This window comes from Pleurodeles waltl, chromosome 10 (assembly GCF_031143425.1).
Source record: "Pleurodeles waltl isolate 20211129_DDA chromosome 10, aPleWal1.hap1.20221129, whole genome shotgun sequence".
Classification (NCBI taxonomy): domain Eukaryota; kingdom Metazoa; phylum Chordata; class Amphibia; order Caudata; family Salamandridae; genus Pleurodeles; species Pleurodeles waltl.
The window spans coordinates 1,076,831,088-1,076,847,776 of NC_090449.1; the positions used below are offsets into that span (position 1 = coordinate 1,076,831,088).

Sequence of the window (16,689 nt, forward strand, 5' to 3'; positions counted from 1 at the left end):
AACTTTTCTGTTCACCCTTGTTCTGACCCATTTGTCTGCCTTCTTTCCCAATTCTTGGGGAGAGGTCAGATCAGAGTCCACCAAGTACTGGTGCAACAAATCAGACACACAATTATTAAGAATATGCTCTCTCAGGATTAAGTTATACAGGCTGTCATAATCAGTAACTTTACTGCCATGTAACCACCCCTCCAAGGCCTTCACTGCCTGGTCAATGAAATCAACCCAGTCTTGTGAAGACTCCTTTTTGGTCTCTCTGAACTTTATCCTGTACTGTTCAGTGGTTAAGCCATAACCATCCAGGAGTGCATTCTTAAGAACTTGGAAATTATTAGCATCATTTTCTTTTACAGTAAGGAGCCTATCCCTACCTTTTCCACTAAATGATAGCCATAGGATAGCAGCCCACTGCTTTTGAGGGACATCCTGTACAGCACAGGCCCTCTCAAGTGCAGCAAACCACTTGTTAATGTCATCCCCCTCCTTATAAGGGGGAACTATCTTGTGCAGATTCCTGGAATCATGCTCTTTTGCAGGATGACTATGGGGAATACTGCTGCTGCCACCATGGGTATCTAAACCCAACTTCTGTCTTTCCTTCTCTAATTCTAAAGACTGTCTATCCAAATCCAGCTGTTGCTTCTTGAGCTTCAGTCTGGTTTGTTCCACTCTCAATCTATTGAGCTCCCTTTCTAACAATCTGTCATCAGGGTGGGTGGGAGGGACATTTCTAGATACAGAGGTATGATGGGAATGAACAGAAGGAGACCTGTCCCTTACAGAGGGCACCCTAACAGCTTGGCTACCAGTATAATGTGAGAGCACACCATCAGTATGGTGTGATTCAACCTCTGTACCAACTATGCTAGACTGTCTAGTAATGGGCAGGCTGAGAAGTTTCTTTCCTGAACCTTTTCCTGGGGGAGTCCCTGGATCAGATTGAGAACCATTAGCTACTTTTTCACCAGATTTGGCACTCATGGCCTTATCCTGTACTCTAAGCATATTAATTAACAGTTCTAAGGAAGGATTCTTCCCTACACTCAAACCTCTCTCTATGCAGAGACTCCTTGCTCCTTTCCAGCTAAGGTGATCATATGCAAGTTTGGACAGTTCAACATTTTTGCCTGTGCCAGACATTTTTTAGAGAGAGTTAAAGTGATAGAAAAAGAGAAAAAAGTTTTCAGAACTTTTTGGAAAGACAGAAAAAACTTTTTACACTTTTAAGAACTTTTTGAAAGTTTAGAAGTACTTTTCAGCACTTAGAAAAGAGTGAAAAGAGGAAATGCAAAACTTTTTGGCTATGTGTATATACACTGACCTTGTTTTGTATATTTTTCTCTTATGAAAAGTACAATGACAAGAGTGGTAAGTAGTCTCAAGCACTTATCCCACCGCTGCCACCAATGTAGGAGGCTGGACTGGCTTGTAGTGAGTACCAAGGGGTACTTGCACCTTGCACCAGGCCCAGTTATCCCTTATTAGTGTATAGGGTGTCTAGCAGCTTAGGCTGATAGATAATGGTAGCTTAGCAGAGCAGCTTAGGCTGAACTAGGAGACGTGTGAAGCTACTACAGTACCACTTAGTGTCATATGCACAATATCATAAGAAAACACAATACACAGTTATACTAAAAATAAAGGTACTTTATTTTTATGACAATATGCCAAAGTATCTTAGAGTGTACCCTCAGTGAGAGGATAGGAAATATACACAAGATATATATACACACAATAGCAAAAATATGCAGTATAGTCTTAGAAAACAGTGCAAACAATGTATAGTTACAATAGGATGCAATGGGGAAACATAAGGATAGGGGCAACACAAACCATATACTCCAGAAGTGGAATGCGAACCACGAATGGACCCCAAACCTATGTGACCTTGTAGAGGGTCGCTGGGACTATTAGAAAATAGTGAGAGTTAGAAAAATAACCCTCCCCAAGACCCTGAAAAGTGAGTACAAAGTGCACTAAAGTTCCCCTAAGGACAAAAGAGTCGTGTTAGAGGAATAATGCAGGAAAGACACAAACCAGCAATGCAATAACTGTGGATTTCCAATCTAGGGTACCTGTGGAACAAGGGGACCAAGTCCAAAAGTCACAAGTAAGTCGGAGATGGGCAGATGCCCAGGATATGCCAGCTGCGGGTGCAAAGAAGCTTCGACTGGACAGAAGAAGCTGAGGTTTCTGCAGGAACGAAAAGGGCTAGAGACTTCCCCTTTGGTGGACGGATCCCTCTCGCCTTGGAGAGTCGTGCAGAAGTGTTTTCCCGCCGGATGGACGCCAACAAGCCTTGCTACACGCAAATCGTGCGTTTGGCGTTTTTGGACGCTGCTGGGGCCCAGGAGGGACCAGGAGGTCGCAAATTGGACCTGCAGAGAGAGGGGACGTCGAGCAAGACAAAGAGCCCTCACTGAAGCAGGTAGCACCCGGAGAAGTGCCAGAAACAGGCACTACGAGGATGCGTGAAACGGTGCTCGCCGAAGTTGCACAACGGAGTCCCACGTCGCCGGAGACCAACTTAGTAAGTCGTGCAATGCAGGTTAGAGTGCCGTGGACCCAGGCTTGGCTGTGCACGAAGGATTTCCGCCGGAAGTGCACAGGGGCCGGAGTAGCTGCAAAGTCGCGGTTCCCAGCAATGCAGCCCAGCGAGGTGAGGCAAGGACTTACCTCCACCAAACTTGGGCTGAAGAGTCACTGGACTGTGGGGGTCACTTGGACAGCGTCGCTGGATTCGAGGGACCTCGCTCGTCGTGCTGAGAGGAGACCCAAGGGACCGGTAATGCAGCTTTTTGGTGCCTGCGGTTGCAGGGGGAAGATTCCGTCGACCCACGGGAGATTTCTTCGGAGCTTCTGGTGCAGAGAGGAGGCAGGCTACCCCCACAGCATGCACAAGCAGGAAAACAGTCGAGAAGGCGGCAGGATCAGCGTTACAGAGTTGCAGTAGTTGTCTTTGCTACTATGTTGCAGGTTTGCAGGCTTCCAGCGCGGTCAGCGGTCGTTTCCTTATCAGAAGGTGAAGAGGGAGATGCAGAGGAACTCGGATGAGCTCTTGCATTCGTTATCTGAAGTTTCCCCAGAGACAGAGACCCTAAATAGCCAGAAAAGAGGGTTTGGCTACCTAGGAGAGAGGATAGGCTACTAACACCTGAAGGAGCCTATCAGCAGGAGTCTCTGACGTCACCTGGTGGCACCGGCCACTCAGAGCAGTCCAGTGTGCCAACAGCACCTCTGTTTCCAAGATGGCAGAGGTCTGGAGCACACTGGAGGAGCTCTGGACACCTCCCAGGGGAGGTGCAGGTCAGGGGAGTGGTCACTCCCCTTTCCTTTGTCCAGTTTCGCGCCAGAGCAGGGGCTAAGGGGTCCCTGAACCGGTGTAGACTGGCTTATGCAGAATTGGGCACATCTGTGCCCAACAAAGCATTTCCAGAGGCTGGGGGAGGCTACTCCTCCCCTGCCTTCACACCATTTTCCAAAGGGAGAGGGTGTCACACCCTCTCTCAGAGGAAGTTCTTTGTTCTGCCATCCTGGGCCAGGCCTGGCTGGACCCCAGGAGGGCAGCTGCCTGTCTGAGGGGTTGGCAGCAGCAGCAGCTGCAGTGAAACCCCAGGAAGGGCAGTTTGGCAGTACCAGGGTCTGTGCTACAGACCACTGGGATCATGGGATTGTGCCAACTATGCCAGGATGGTATAGAGGGGGCAATTCCATGATCATAGACATGTTACATGGCCATATTCGGAGTTACCATGGTGAAGCTACATATAGGTAGTGACCTATATGTAGTGCACGCGTGTAATGGTGTCCCCGCACTCACAAAGTTCAGGGAATTGGCTCTGAACAATGTGGGGGCACCTTGGCTAGTGCCAGGGTGCCCTCACACTAAGTAACTTTGCACCCAACCTTTACCAGGTAAAGGTTAGACATATAGGTGACTTATAAGTTACTTAAGTGCAGTGTAAAATGGCTGTGAAATAACGTGGACGTTATTTCACTCAGGCTGCAGTGGCAGGCCTGTGTAAGAATTGTCAGAGCTCCCTATGGGTGGCAAAAGAAATGCTGCAGCCCATAGGGATCTCCTAGAACCCCAATACCCTGGGTACCTCAGTACCATATACTAGGGAATTATAAGGGTGTTCCAGTAAGCCAATGTAAATTGGTAAAAATGGTCAGTAGCCTGTTAGTGACAATTTGGAAGTAATGAGAGAGCATAACCACTGAGGTTCTGGTTAGCAGAGCCTCAGTGAGACAGTTAGGCACCACACAGGGAACATACACATGCACACCTATGAGCACTGGGGCCCTGTGTGACAGGGTCCCAGTGACACATACATATAGGCCACAAACCTATGAGCACTGGGGTCCTGACTAGCAGGATCCCAGTGACACATAACAACCATACTGAAAACATAGTGTTTTCACTATGAGCACTAAGGCCTGGCCATCAGGATCCCAGTGAGACAGTGAAAACAGTGACAAACACCCTGACATACACTCACAAACAGGCCAAAAGTGGGGGTAACAAGGCTAGAAAGAGGCTACCTTCTCACAAGCTTGGATACCTGCATGTCCACATACAGGATGTAGGTGGGCTTCCCATCTCCCAGTAGCTCTAAGAGGCTCAAATGTATGTTCTAGGAAGTAGGAGATGTGAAGACCAAGGTCTTTCTGCACAACCAGGGACACCCGCTCTTTCTTTAAACTGAAACAGAGGAGGACGTGTATTTTCAGTGTCTGTACCTACACTGAGGCCTTGTACCTGCTGGCCATTGCAGAGGATGATTTAGTCTTAGTATAGTAGGTCCAGGCTGGGAGCTCACCCAATGAAGGGTCACCGGCAGGGTGAGGGCCAGAGGACTTTTCATCGGAAGGCTTCTATGTCACACGTCTTCTTTGTCACAAAGAAAGATAAATAGCCTGTGTAGGATCCTGTGAAGGTTTCGCAGTTGGTAGAAGTAGACATGGGCAACAGATATGTAATGTACAGGGATACACTGAATACTCACATGGAGCTACGTGTTACATGTCTTTATCCATCTGCGTGTAACTCCGGACTCAACATTGTAAACCTGCCTTCACTTCACCACACTCTAACATGCCACAATTCTACGGACTCCATCAGGAGCCAAAAGAGTTTTGTCATTCATCACTCACGCAACACTACACCTTCCAGAAGCAGCCAAGCACAGCACGCAGTTACTTATCCTCAGCCTGCAGCCGGTAGCTGCAGCTGGTCACTAGCAGTCTACAGCCATATTCCAGAACCGCCTGCTGACCCTCAGCCTGTGCAATGAAACGGGCTATTGACTGTGAGCCTGGAGCTGTGCACTGGGACTGGTTCCTCACTTACCTTGGAGGTCAGTACTGAAGCCGGCTACTGACCCTCAGGATGAAGCTCAGCTCCCAAACCACCTGCTCACCCTCATCGTGATGCTGAGCACTTGACTGGGCTACGGACTCAGCCAGATAGAGAGCACTTGGTTTGGCTTCTGCCACAGTGGTGCCCGCTGCAGGGCCTTCATACGCTCGACCCTAAACATTCCTCCGATCCACTTTTACTATCAGAGAAACTCCTGCTATTCAGCTAAGCACTGCATGACAGCATCTTACCTGATCGGCCTTGTCTGTTGGGGCGATGAACACGATGAAGGGAGAAAGCTCTGCTATTCGGACAGTCTTCAGTGTCTGTGGAAATGAAGAAGCAGATTAGAGAGGTGTCAGTAGCAACCACCATCCTTACTGAATGAATACCGCCCTGAGGCATGACTGGTGTGAGTACCACCGTCCTGCCTTAGTGGCTGCATGCCACCCTGCACCACGTTTGGCGTCAATCCCAACCACCACTCTTATGGGCTGCATACTACCCTGCACCATGAACTGTGTCAGTAACAAACCACCCTTGTTGGCTGAAATGACCCTGAGCCATGATTGGTGTTAGAACCAGCCTCCATACTTAATGGCTCACTGCCATCCTGCAATAGTCCTTCACTTTTACTGGCTGAACAGCACCCTGCAACATGACTGGTGTCAGTAACAACCCTGCCATTATTGGCCGAATACAGCCATGCACCATAACTGGTGTCATTATCACCCACGTATTGACTGAATATCACCTGCAACATGACTGGTATGAATACTAATCTCCATTCTTATTGGCTGAATACCATCCTGCAACATGACTGGTATGAATACTAATCTCCATTCTTATTGGCTGAATACCATCCTGCAACATGACTGATGTACCAACCCCAACCCTCATTGGATGAACACAGCCAGGCACCTTTCATTGGAACTAATAGGGCATTTAAGATCTTGTTATTTTGACAATCAAATGTCTATTCCCTCATGCAAAAATACAAATGTATACATTGCTGCTATAGATTAAAATAAGAATTATAAAAGTCATTTATAACAGTTTTAAAAAATCCCAGCGGTACTGCAAACTGTAAATGATTCATCTCCACGATAAAAGCAAGTGCACCAGCTTGCAATGTACTATCACACTCACGTGACACTGGAACCGGGTGCTTGGCTCTCCCTTTACCACATTTTGGGCCGGTGAAAAATAAATGCCTTAAGTCATTTCGTGATTTACAGACTGCGATTTCCTTTGTCCTCAGTAGTGCGTCTTCCTTCTTACTAATGTAGTGTCTTCCTAAACCCTGGTTGGCTCACAACTGTAATTTGTTTCATGTGGTTTTAGCACCATCCTGAACGTTCATCGGCTCCAGTATCTGTCCCTTGTCCATATTTGGCTTTGTACAAAACCAGACTTTTTGCAGCCCCCCTCTCCGCCCCCAACGTTTTGCCCCATCTGACCTACGAGATGCTATTTTTCGACTCTGACAGTGCCCTGGGTCCCTGTTTACCAGGCACCAGTGACAGTGCTCTTTCTCCTAACAAGGTAAAACGGTCTAATTGTGTACAATTGACGCACACCGTAGCACCCTGGAGGTCACTATAAAATCGACATGGGTACTAAAGAGGGCCCCTAAACACTGAAGCATGTATTATGCCACCCAAAGGGAACAATATACAAATTGCATGCAGAAGGCCATTGCAGGCTGTGTGACATGGTACAAACCATATGTGAAAACAAGACGTGGCACACTCTGTGTGCCATGCCCGTCACTGCATTTAGTATATGTGAGTTACCCCTACAGCATTCCTAATAGTCCAAGGTAGAGTGCATTATATTACATGTGAGGGCATCTCTGCATGAGCAGATATGCCTCTGTGATGTCTAGTTCAATTACTAAGTGGTACAAGTGAACAAGGAAGGCATCTTATGCATATGTACTGGGCACTGGTCTTTATGAGTTCTCAGGTAAATGATGGCTTCACTGAAACCTATGGCATTTGGTGTGAAACACCTCAGCTTAAATGCATACTGATGCCAGTATTGAATTTATTATGGCATACACCCAGAAGGCACCTTAGAGGTGCCCCCTGAAACCTACTAGTCTATTAGACCCATATTTATCGTTTTTGCGACAAACTGTACCAACGCTGTTTTGCGGCAAAAAGTTTAGCTCTGGCTTGCATCATTTAACAATGCCAGCCGGGCGCTGTATTTATTGAATGGCGTAACCCGGCGCTAAACTTGGGCCAGCGTCTTAGCAGAAGACGCTAGCCGGGTGGGGGTGGCGGTAGGGAAAGAGGTGGGTGTTTGTCAGAAAATGAGGCTAGCCTGGTCAGAGGCAAAAAAAATGCCTCTAACCAGACTAGCGCCATTTCCTGGTGCACAACCACCAAAAACATGACTCCTGTCTTAGGAAAGAGAGGAATCATGCTCACCACCCCAGTGACCAGCATAGGGGCCAAGTGTCTCCTAGGTATGGTCATTGTACCCTGTGCCATGCAGGAGGCCCCCAAGTTAGGGCCCCCACGGAAAAAACAAAATACATACCTGGACTTACCTGGGAAGGGGTCCTCCATCCTCTGGTGTCCCTCGGGTGGGGGTGTTCATGGGGCTTGGGAACAGCACCTGTGGACCCATTCCATGGTGTTCAACCATGGAAATTGGTCCATAGGTCCCAAATAATGGTGCAAGCTTTGCACCATTATTTAGCCCCTCCTCCCACCCGTGCGTCATTTTAGCACAGGGGGATAAATATCGGGCTATGGGGTTAGCACCATTTTTTAGATGGGAACGCTTACCTTGCACCCCATTGACGCAAGGTAGGTGGACTCATCCAGAAAATACTGCAAACTCTTATATTTTGATGTTAGACGTGTGTAATGTCAGAATATAAATATGGAATTTGCGTAAAAAAAGATGACGCAAATTTTGCGCAACTGAAGTATAAATATAGGTCTTAGTGTGCTGGCTGACTGGTCTCGACCAGCCTGCCACCACAGACGAGCTTCTGACCCCACCTGTAGGTGCGAGCCAGCGCTCTCTGAGGTCAGGAAACAAGGCCTGCACTAGAGAAGGGGTTATCACCTCCTCCAGCAGGATGGCTAGTAAATCTGTATACCAAGGCCAGAAGCTTCAAACCCTTTGCCGCATTTGATGTGCGGCCCGGCTTCCTTCAAACCTAGAGAATTCCACCCCACTGCCCTGAGGTCCAGGTGGCACCAGGACAGGTGGGAAATTAGCTATGTAAGCTATGTAGTAGGCGTGTTGCACCACCAGGCTAGTCAAACCCCTATGGTGGGCTGCCTGATGTGCTCACAAAAGAAGGGTTCCTCCGTCTTGTTTTCAGGTGGAATTATAAACTGTTTTTGGAGTCAAGGTATGACCTTGCTGGTGAGCCACAACTGAGTTATCATCTGCTGAGCTGCAGCCAAGACCCAGAGTACCAGGGTCTGAACCTGTTAGTGTCATGGCCACAGAGTGGTATGCTGGCCATTAGTTGTCTCTGGCCTTCAGTCACTTAAGAATTCATAACAAGCTTCGCAAATGTTGCCATCATGCTCCAGAGGGAGACAAAGTGAACACTGAACACTTGTCTCCCCAAGCGCATTGATCATTATGTTTAGGGAAGATCTAAATGGAGTCCTGTCTACCAACAACAAAAATGGCATATAGAGAAAATAGTATACCTGGCAGTATCTACGCCCGGCAACATCAGGACTCCACTTCTCAATTTCTGCAGAAACCAAAGCCCTGGCTGTTCATCTAGGAGCACTGCCGCCCTGTGTCCGTAGTCCAGCACCTGGATACCCTCATGGGTGATAAGCTGCACCATACAAATCTACATAACACAGACTTCTATAGTTGAAATCCATTGTAACATTCTGAAACAAAATCAGATCAAGTTTTCACTTCTTTGTTGGTGTTGTCACTCGTGTATTCCAACCCCACACGGCGGATCGTTCTGGTCGCAGTAAACACTTCTTCAACACACGTAAACGGACTGCACGAAAAACAAATCTGAAGATGCTGGTCTCCTTCTGGGGCACTGTTGGCTTCTGGTCGATGTCGTTATGAGAGGCACTGACTACATCTAGGGTCAAATCCAAAATAATGTCCTTGATGTTTTCTGGAGCTCAGCACTAGATAGTGAAATAATGTGCAGTATGTGAATCTAGAATAGATTCAGGCTGCAACATGAATCAGTTAGTCTTGCACTAGAAGTGTGACTTGAGCCAATTCTAGGGACCTCTGGCTGTTCTGTGCTTTCTGTTGTTTCCTGCTCCCCTTTATGGCTTCTGTAGGTAGGTTTTTTTGGGACTCTATTTAGTGTGGAGAAACTGTCTGTGTGAGAGGCAGGCGGAGACCGGAGACATGCGGTCCAAGAGAAGACAGTTCAGAGATGGGAAGAGGAGGCTTTGAGAGACATGGCATGATAAAGAGACAATGGTGAGATACTTCACGGATAGAGGTTGGAGACATACATGCAATAGGAAGAGACAATGTGCGCACTGACAGATTATCGATAGATTCACAGAGGAGAACAGATGGTCCACAGTATCTTGGTTTGAGAGACTTACAGGGTGAAAAAGACTATTCACAGATGGGTGGATGGGGAGAGTTATGCGATAATCAGAGACAGTAGCTAGTCTGAAGGTATCGTCATGGTTGGAGAGACTACAGATGGGCGTAAGTGACAGCATATAGGTAAGTTCATAGCTGGAGGTTAAAGAGACGGATGGACTGTAAGAGACAGCATGTAGACTGAAGGTATGTTTGTAGCTGGAGGAGAGAGTGAGATGGGTGTAAGAGACAGCTCGTAGGTATGTTTATAGCTAGAGGCTAAAGAGACAGATGGGGTGTAACAGACAGCATGTAGACTGAAGGTTTGCTCAAAGTTTGAGGTTGGAGAGTGACATTGGGTATAAGATACAGTAAGTAGGTTTAAGGTATTTTCATAGCTTGAGGTTGGAGAGACAGATGGAGGATCAGAAATACAGGATTTCCAGGTACATGTCCTACACACCTGAGGCTCGATGTCGAGAAGGGCGATCTTGCCCTGTTGATGGATCTGATGCACCGTCTCAAACTTTGTGCCGAACATGTACCCCTGGTGGCTTCCGTACTCCAGAAACTCGTTGGTGGAGATGCCCTTGGTCATCTCCTCATTGGAGATGAAGTGATAGTCCTTGCCGTTCTCCTCACTCTTCTTCGGTGGGCGGGTGGTATCTGAAACAGACCAAGTACATACAGTTACATCAAAAGAGAGGAAACCAAGCAATGTTAGAGGAGGCAGCCAGCAACTGCAGCTGCCATCACAGCTAAAGAAAGCAAACCATGGTAGGGGGGTATGCACACAGCTCCCCAGCAGTGATACCAGAAGACTGCCATCACAACCAAGAAACCAAACCATGGTAGGGGAGGTATTCACACAGCTCCCCAGCGGTGGTACCTAGCAGACTGCCATCACTGCTAAAGAGAGCAAAGCATGGTAGGGGCGGTATGCACATAGCTCCCCAGCAGAGGTACCCGGCAGACTGCCATCACAGCCAAGAAACCAACCCATGGTAGAGGAGGTATGCACACAGCTCCCCAGCGGTGGTACCTAGCAGACTGCCATCACTGCTAAAGAGAGCAAAGCATGGTAGGGGAGGTATGCACATAGCTCCTCAGCAGAGGTACCCGGCAGACTGCCATCACAGCCAAGAAACCAACCCATGGTAGAGGAGGTATGCACACAGCTCCCCAGCAGTGGTACCCAATGGGCAAAAATGAAACAAACGTGTAATTTTATTTTTGAAATGCATCCAGATTTCCTTTAGGACAACAGGATGTCTTTAAAAAATTTATTTATTAAAAAGCAATCTGACTTGGTGGTCTGCTGACTCAGAAGGCCACCCACCCTGTGATGTCAGCAATTCCTAATGGGTCCCAAATTGTGACCTACCTCATTACTATTCATGGGATAGGTCGATTGCTACCCCCATAAGGATCGCAAAATGAAACTCAATGGATTTCATATACTAAAAATTGCAATTTGCAAAGAATCACAATTGGAAAATCGTAATCCCTAAAATCTGGCCCTTGCTTCTTCACGCACTGTTTCACACACCTGATCACCCATCTGTAAAATGCCACCCCAGGACACTCTTTGCGCTCATCTAACTAATCATCCACCCCAAACACGATCCCCTAAAAAAAAATCCAATTTCATGCTTCTGAATTCTCCACGCAGCTACACTAACAAGCAGTGGCAAAGTCAAAAGGTCTTGCCTATATGAGATTTATTGGCTTTATTGGAGTGAAGCTGGGCATTGTATGGAGTGGACTAGCACTGTGAGATGTGAGGTCCCACACTCAATACTTAGCCTTATAAACTTAGCTGCATGTACTGTATTGTCCCAGTGACCACCACGCTCCCCTGCACAGCGGCTGCACAACAATCACACACCAACTACAGACTGCACAGTCCCCGCACACTGCACAGGCTGCAGTTTCACACTTATCACCAGATCCTGCATTGGAAGAGATGGACATCAAGGTCTTAACCGCACAACCCAGACTTACAACCTTTGCATAATACTGACAAATCATAATCATAGAGAATACACAGATGGGTAGTAAGGGTGAAAGGCGCCGCACATCTGAGCAATAAAACAGTTGTACTGAGACAAGTAGTCAAAGTGAAAGCAGGGTCTGGTGCAGCTTGGCCCAGTGCCTTACTACCCGGTAGGCACAAAGAAGGGTAACAAAATACCCATAGACAAATTAGAACGAGATGGCCACAGCACACAGAGTATAAAGTTCAATGGTGTGACAGGGAAAATCTTGTGTGACGAAACACGTGTTGGCTGTATCTCGTTGATGACACAATGATCTTTGATATCTACAATTAAAGGCTACATCTGCAAAACTAGAACTTGGACTCCAGTCTACTTTACATTTCAACAAATATACTTTCAGGAAGATTTTCCCTGTCACACCATTGAACTTTATACTCTGTGTGCTGTGGCCATCTCGTTCTAATAATACTGACAAATGAAAGACTGAGTACAGGACCTTGCACACTCATTGATTACACTGGAAGGGAGCACTCACTTCCAGGGTTTATGCGCTTCAGCTACTCGTACTGAGATAAAACGCTCAGTTAAGCATTGCACACTTCGCTGAACACACTAAAATCATGCACTAATTATTATGTCTTGCCAAGATGTGCATACTGCTGTTGCATTAAAGGTGCTATTCCCTATCAGGCGTTGTGCACCTATCTGCACACTAAGGGGGTCATTCTGACCCCGGCGGGTGGCGGGAGCCGCCCGCCTGGAGGGAACCGCCAGAATACCGCTGCGCGGTCAAAAGACCGCTGCGGTTATTCTGGGTTTCCCACTGGGCTGGCGGGCGACCGCCAAAAGACCGCCCGCCAGCCCAGTGGGAAACACCCCTCCATGAGGATGCCGGCTCCGAATGGAGCCAGCGGAGTGGGAAGGTGCAACGGGTGCAGTGGCACCCGTCGCGTATTTCAGTGTCTGCAAAGCAGACACTGAAATACAAAGTGGGGCCCTCTTACGGGGGCCCCTGCAGTGCCCATGCCATTGGCATGGGCACTGCAGGGGCCCCCAGGGGCCCCACGACACCCCTCACCGCCATCCTGTTCCTGGCGGGCGGAACCGCCAGGAACAAGATGGCGGTGAGGGGGTCGGAATCCCCATGGCGGCTCAGCAAGCTGCGCCGCCATGGCGGGTTCCCATGGTCAGCGGAAAGTCGGCGGTACACCGCCGGCTTTCCGCTTCTGCCCGCGGCTGTACCGCCGCGGTCAGAATGCCCGGCGGAGCACCGCCAGCCTGTTGGCGGTGCTACCGCCGACCCCGGCCCCGGCGGTTTTTACCGCCGGGGTCAGAATGACCCCCTAAGTGCCATGGCCTGGTCTTTCACCCTTAGACACACAGGTTATGCACATACTTGACCAAATCCTCCAAAATAAGCAACATGCACTCAATTCTAGCCCGTGCACATTTACATCTTCGAAGAAAAACAACTTGTAACACTCTGAGCCCAACACTAGATGGTGAACTTATGCAAAGCTGTGTATCTGCAGCTACACATGCCATCCAACACTGAGTTACTCATACAGCCATTGCACACTCACTCACTGACTTACTTAGAAACCCGCTGTGATTGCAGCCACTGTCAAACCTTTCACACTTAGTGGTGCACCCTCAGTACTCAGTCCTGCATTTTGCCACGCTCAGTAACAATAGGGTTACTTACCACTAGGAGTAGTTGTGCAGCTTGAAGAGTTTTCTGGATTCACATGCTGTGCATTATTCCCCCATCTAGTGGTTGGGTCTGGAATGGTCTTTTTCTTTTCTTATTTTTTAATTGGGTGTCGTCAACCTCCATTTGGTGCTTGATCTGGCCCCTGTGTGGCATTAGAAGGCGCCCCGGAAGTTCCTGTGCGTGGTAGCCATCTTCAGATTCTTTTTCTTTTTTTTTAACATGTTATCTTTTTATACATATGACCTCTTTCTCAACTGTTTGTCTTGTTCTCGTTTCCAGGGAGGTGGGTGTGTCACATGTGAATCCAGAAAACTCTTCAGGCTGCAAAGCTACTCCTACTGGTAAGTAACCATTTTGTTTTGCAGCATGAATCCTTTTCTAGATTTGCATGCTGTGCATCCGATTATGAAGTGGTTTCCCCTTCCTTGGGTTGGTCGGGGTGAAACAATGAGCTCTCAAACAGGTGCTGTAGTACTTCTGTCCCACTTCAGCTTCCTTATGCATTTGTATGTCCATACCGTAATGTTTTATGTCTGTGTGTGGGGATGCCCATGTTGATGCTATGCAGATAGTGCCTACGGGCACATTTTCCATGAATGCTAGAGTTGCGCCCTTCTTTCTTGTTGAGTGTAGTACAGGGCGGTGAGGTAGGCATTTGCTAGCAGATGTGTAGCATGTTTGGCTTGTCTCCACAATCCACTGTGCAAGAGTTCCCTTTGTGACGAGTGACCCCTTACTGGAGTTGGCATATAAGACAAACAGTTGGTTCCCTTTGCGAAAATGTTTGGTTTCCTCCAGGTAATACATCAGTGCTTTTCTTACATCAAGAGTATGTAATGTCTTTTCCAATTGTGTCTGTGGATTCTTAAATAATACTGGCAACTGGATGGTTTGGTTAACATGGAATTAGCTCACCACTTCAGGTAGGAATTGAGGATTTCTTCTGAGGACTACCTTATCCTTGTGATTTTTCATGTATGGGCCCTGTATTGTTAGTGCTTGAATCTGACTTTTCATAGCGACGTGATTGCTATCAGAAAAGCAGTTTTTAATGTGGTAAACCGAAGTTCTGCTTTCCGCATAGGCTCAAATGGTTTGGCCATCAACTGCGTCAATGCAGTGTTCAAGCTCCACATTGGGGCTGGTGCTTTTCTTGGGGGGCAATTCTTTTGGATCCCTCCAGGACCCTTTTTATAACAGGTGCTGTAAAAAAAAACTTTACACACATTTCCCTGGCGTAGGCCACACTTGCTGCCAAGCGTACTATGAGAGAAGAGTAGTTGATTCGGCTGTTCAGCAAGTGTGTAAGTTAGGTTATTACTGTTTCCTATCTAGATATTTTCTCCAAGGTATTGTTCTTTGTGCACCATAGGAGGTATCTTTTCCCTTCTGATGCGTAGCATGGTCTTGTTGGTGGCCTTCTAGCCTCTTTTAGTATTTCCATTGTCCAAGGTGGTAGGGTTAGGGGTCCGAATTCTATGTATTCAGGCGCCATGCTGCTAGGTTGAGTGTTGCTGATTCCAGGTGGAACACTTGTCCCCTTTCCATTGTGAGTAGGTCCCGTTCCAAGTTGATATTGATCATTTGTCCTTTGGACAGCTCGAATATGTGGGAGGCTGGCCTGGTTTATAGTGTGTACCTTGTGGTACCTACACCCTGTGCCAGGTCCAGTTATCCCTTATTAGTGTAGAAAAGGAGTTTCTAGCAGCTTAGGCTAATAGAAGGTAGCTATGGCAAAGCAGCTTAGGCTGAACCTGGAGACATGCAAAGCTCCTACTATACCACTTATATCACATAGCACAATATCATAAGAAAACACAATACTCAGTTAATAAAAATAAAGGTACTTTATTTTAGTGACAATATGCCAAAAGTATCTCAGAGAATGCCCTCACTTAGAAGGTAAATAATATACACAATTTATATGTACACAAACCCAAAACAGGTAAGTAACAGTAAGAAAAGTAGTGCAAACAATGTAGAATCACAATAGAATGCAATAGGTAAACATAGGTCTAGGGGCAACACAAACCATATACTCCAAAAGTGGAATGCAAATCACGAATGGACCCCAGGCCTATGTGAGATTGTAGAGGGTCGCTGGGACTATGAGATAACAGTAAGGGTGTCCAAAATACCCCACCCCAAGACCCTAGAAAAGTAGGAGTAAAGTTACCCTACTACCCCAGAAAGACACAATAGTCGTGATAGGGGATTCTGCAAGAACCACAAGCACCAGCAAAACACTGAAGACGGATTCCTGGACCTGAGGACCTGTAAAGGAAGGGGACCAAGTCCAAGAGTCACGAAAGTGTCCAGGGGGAGGGCAGGAGCCCAGAAAACCCCAGATGAAGGTGCAAAAGGGCTGCCTCTGGGTGGAAGAAGCCGAAGATTCTGCAACAACGAAAAGGGCTAGGAACTTCTCCTTTGGATGAAAGATGTCCCACGGCGTGCTGGAGGTTGCAGAAGTGTTTCCAGGCAGAAATACTGCAAACAAGCCTTGCTAGCTGCAAGAGTCACGGTTGAGGATTTTGGGTGCTGCTGGGGACCAGGAAGGACCAGGATGTCGCCCCTTGGAGGAGGAGACAGAGGGGGCGCTCAGCAACTCAGAGAGCCCACGCAGAAGCAGGCAGCCCCCGCTGAAGTACTGGAGCAGGCACTTGGAAGATCTGAGGACAGCAGTCGACTCAGAGTCACACAGGAGGGTCCCACGACGTCGGAGTCCAATTCAGCGAGTTGGGCACTACAGAACGGAGTGCTGGGGACCCAGGCTAGGCTGTGCACAAAGAAATCCTTGGAAAAGTGCACGGAAGGTGGAACAGTTTCAAATCACGCAGTACACAGGTTTGCTGTCTGGTGTGGGGAGGCAAGGACTTACCTCCACCAACTTTGGACAGAAGGGCCACTGGACTGTGGGAGACAGTTGGACTCAGCTCCTGTGTTCCAGGGACCACGCTCGTCAGGATGAGAGGGGACCCAGAGGGCTGGTGATGCAGAAGTTTGGTGCCTGCGTTAGCAGGGGGAAGATTCCGTTGACCCACGGGAGATTT

The 16,689-nt window shown here is 47.8% G+C and overlaps 1 protein-coding gene across 5 annotated transcripts in view; it reads right to left on the bottom strand.

The window, feature by feature from the left end:
- Nucleotides 1-16,689, bottom strand: part of MPP1 (MAGUK p55 scaffold protein 1) — a 135,335-nt gene that overhangs the window by 9,316 nt on the left and 109,330 nt on the right. For all 5 annotated transcript variants that reach the window (XM_069212144.1, XM_069212145.1, XM_069212147.1 and 2 more), the window contains exons 10-11: nt 10,389-10,591; nt 5,614-5,688 (exon numbers count right to left, since the gene is read on the bottom strand). In XM_069212144.1, the coding sequence (XP_069068245.1) occupies nt 5,614-5,688; nt 10,389-10,591 (278 nt within the window). The remainder of the gene's footprint in view (nt 1-5,613; nt 5,689-10,388; nt 10,592-16,689) is intronic.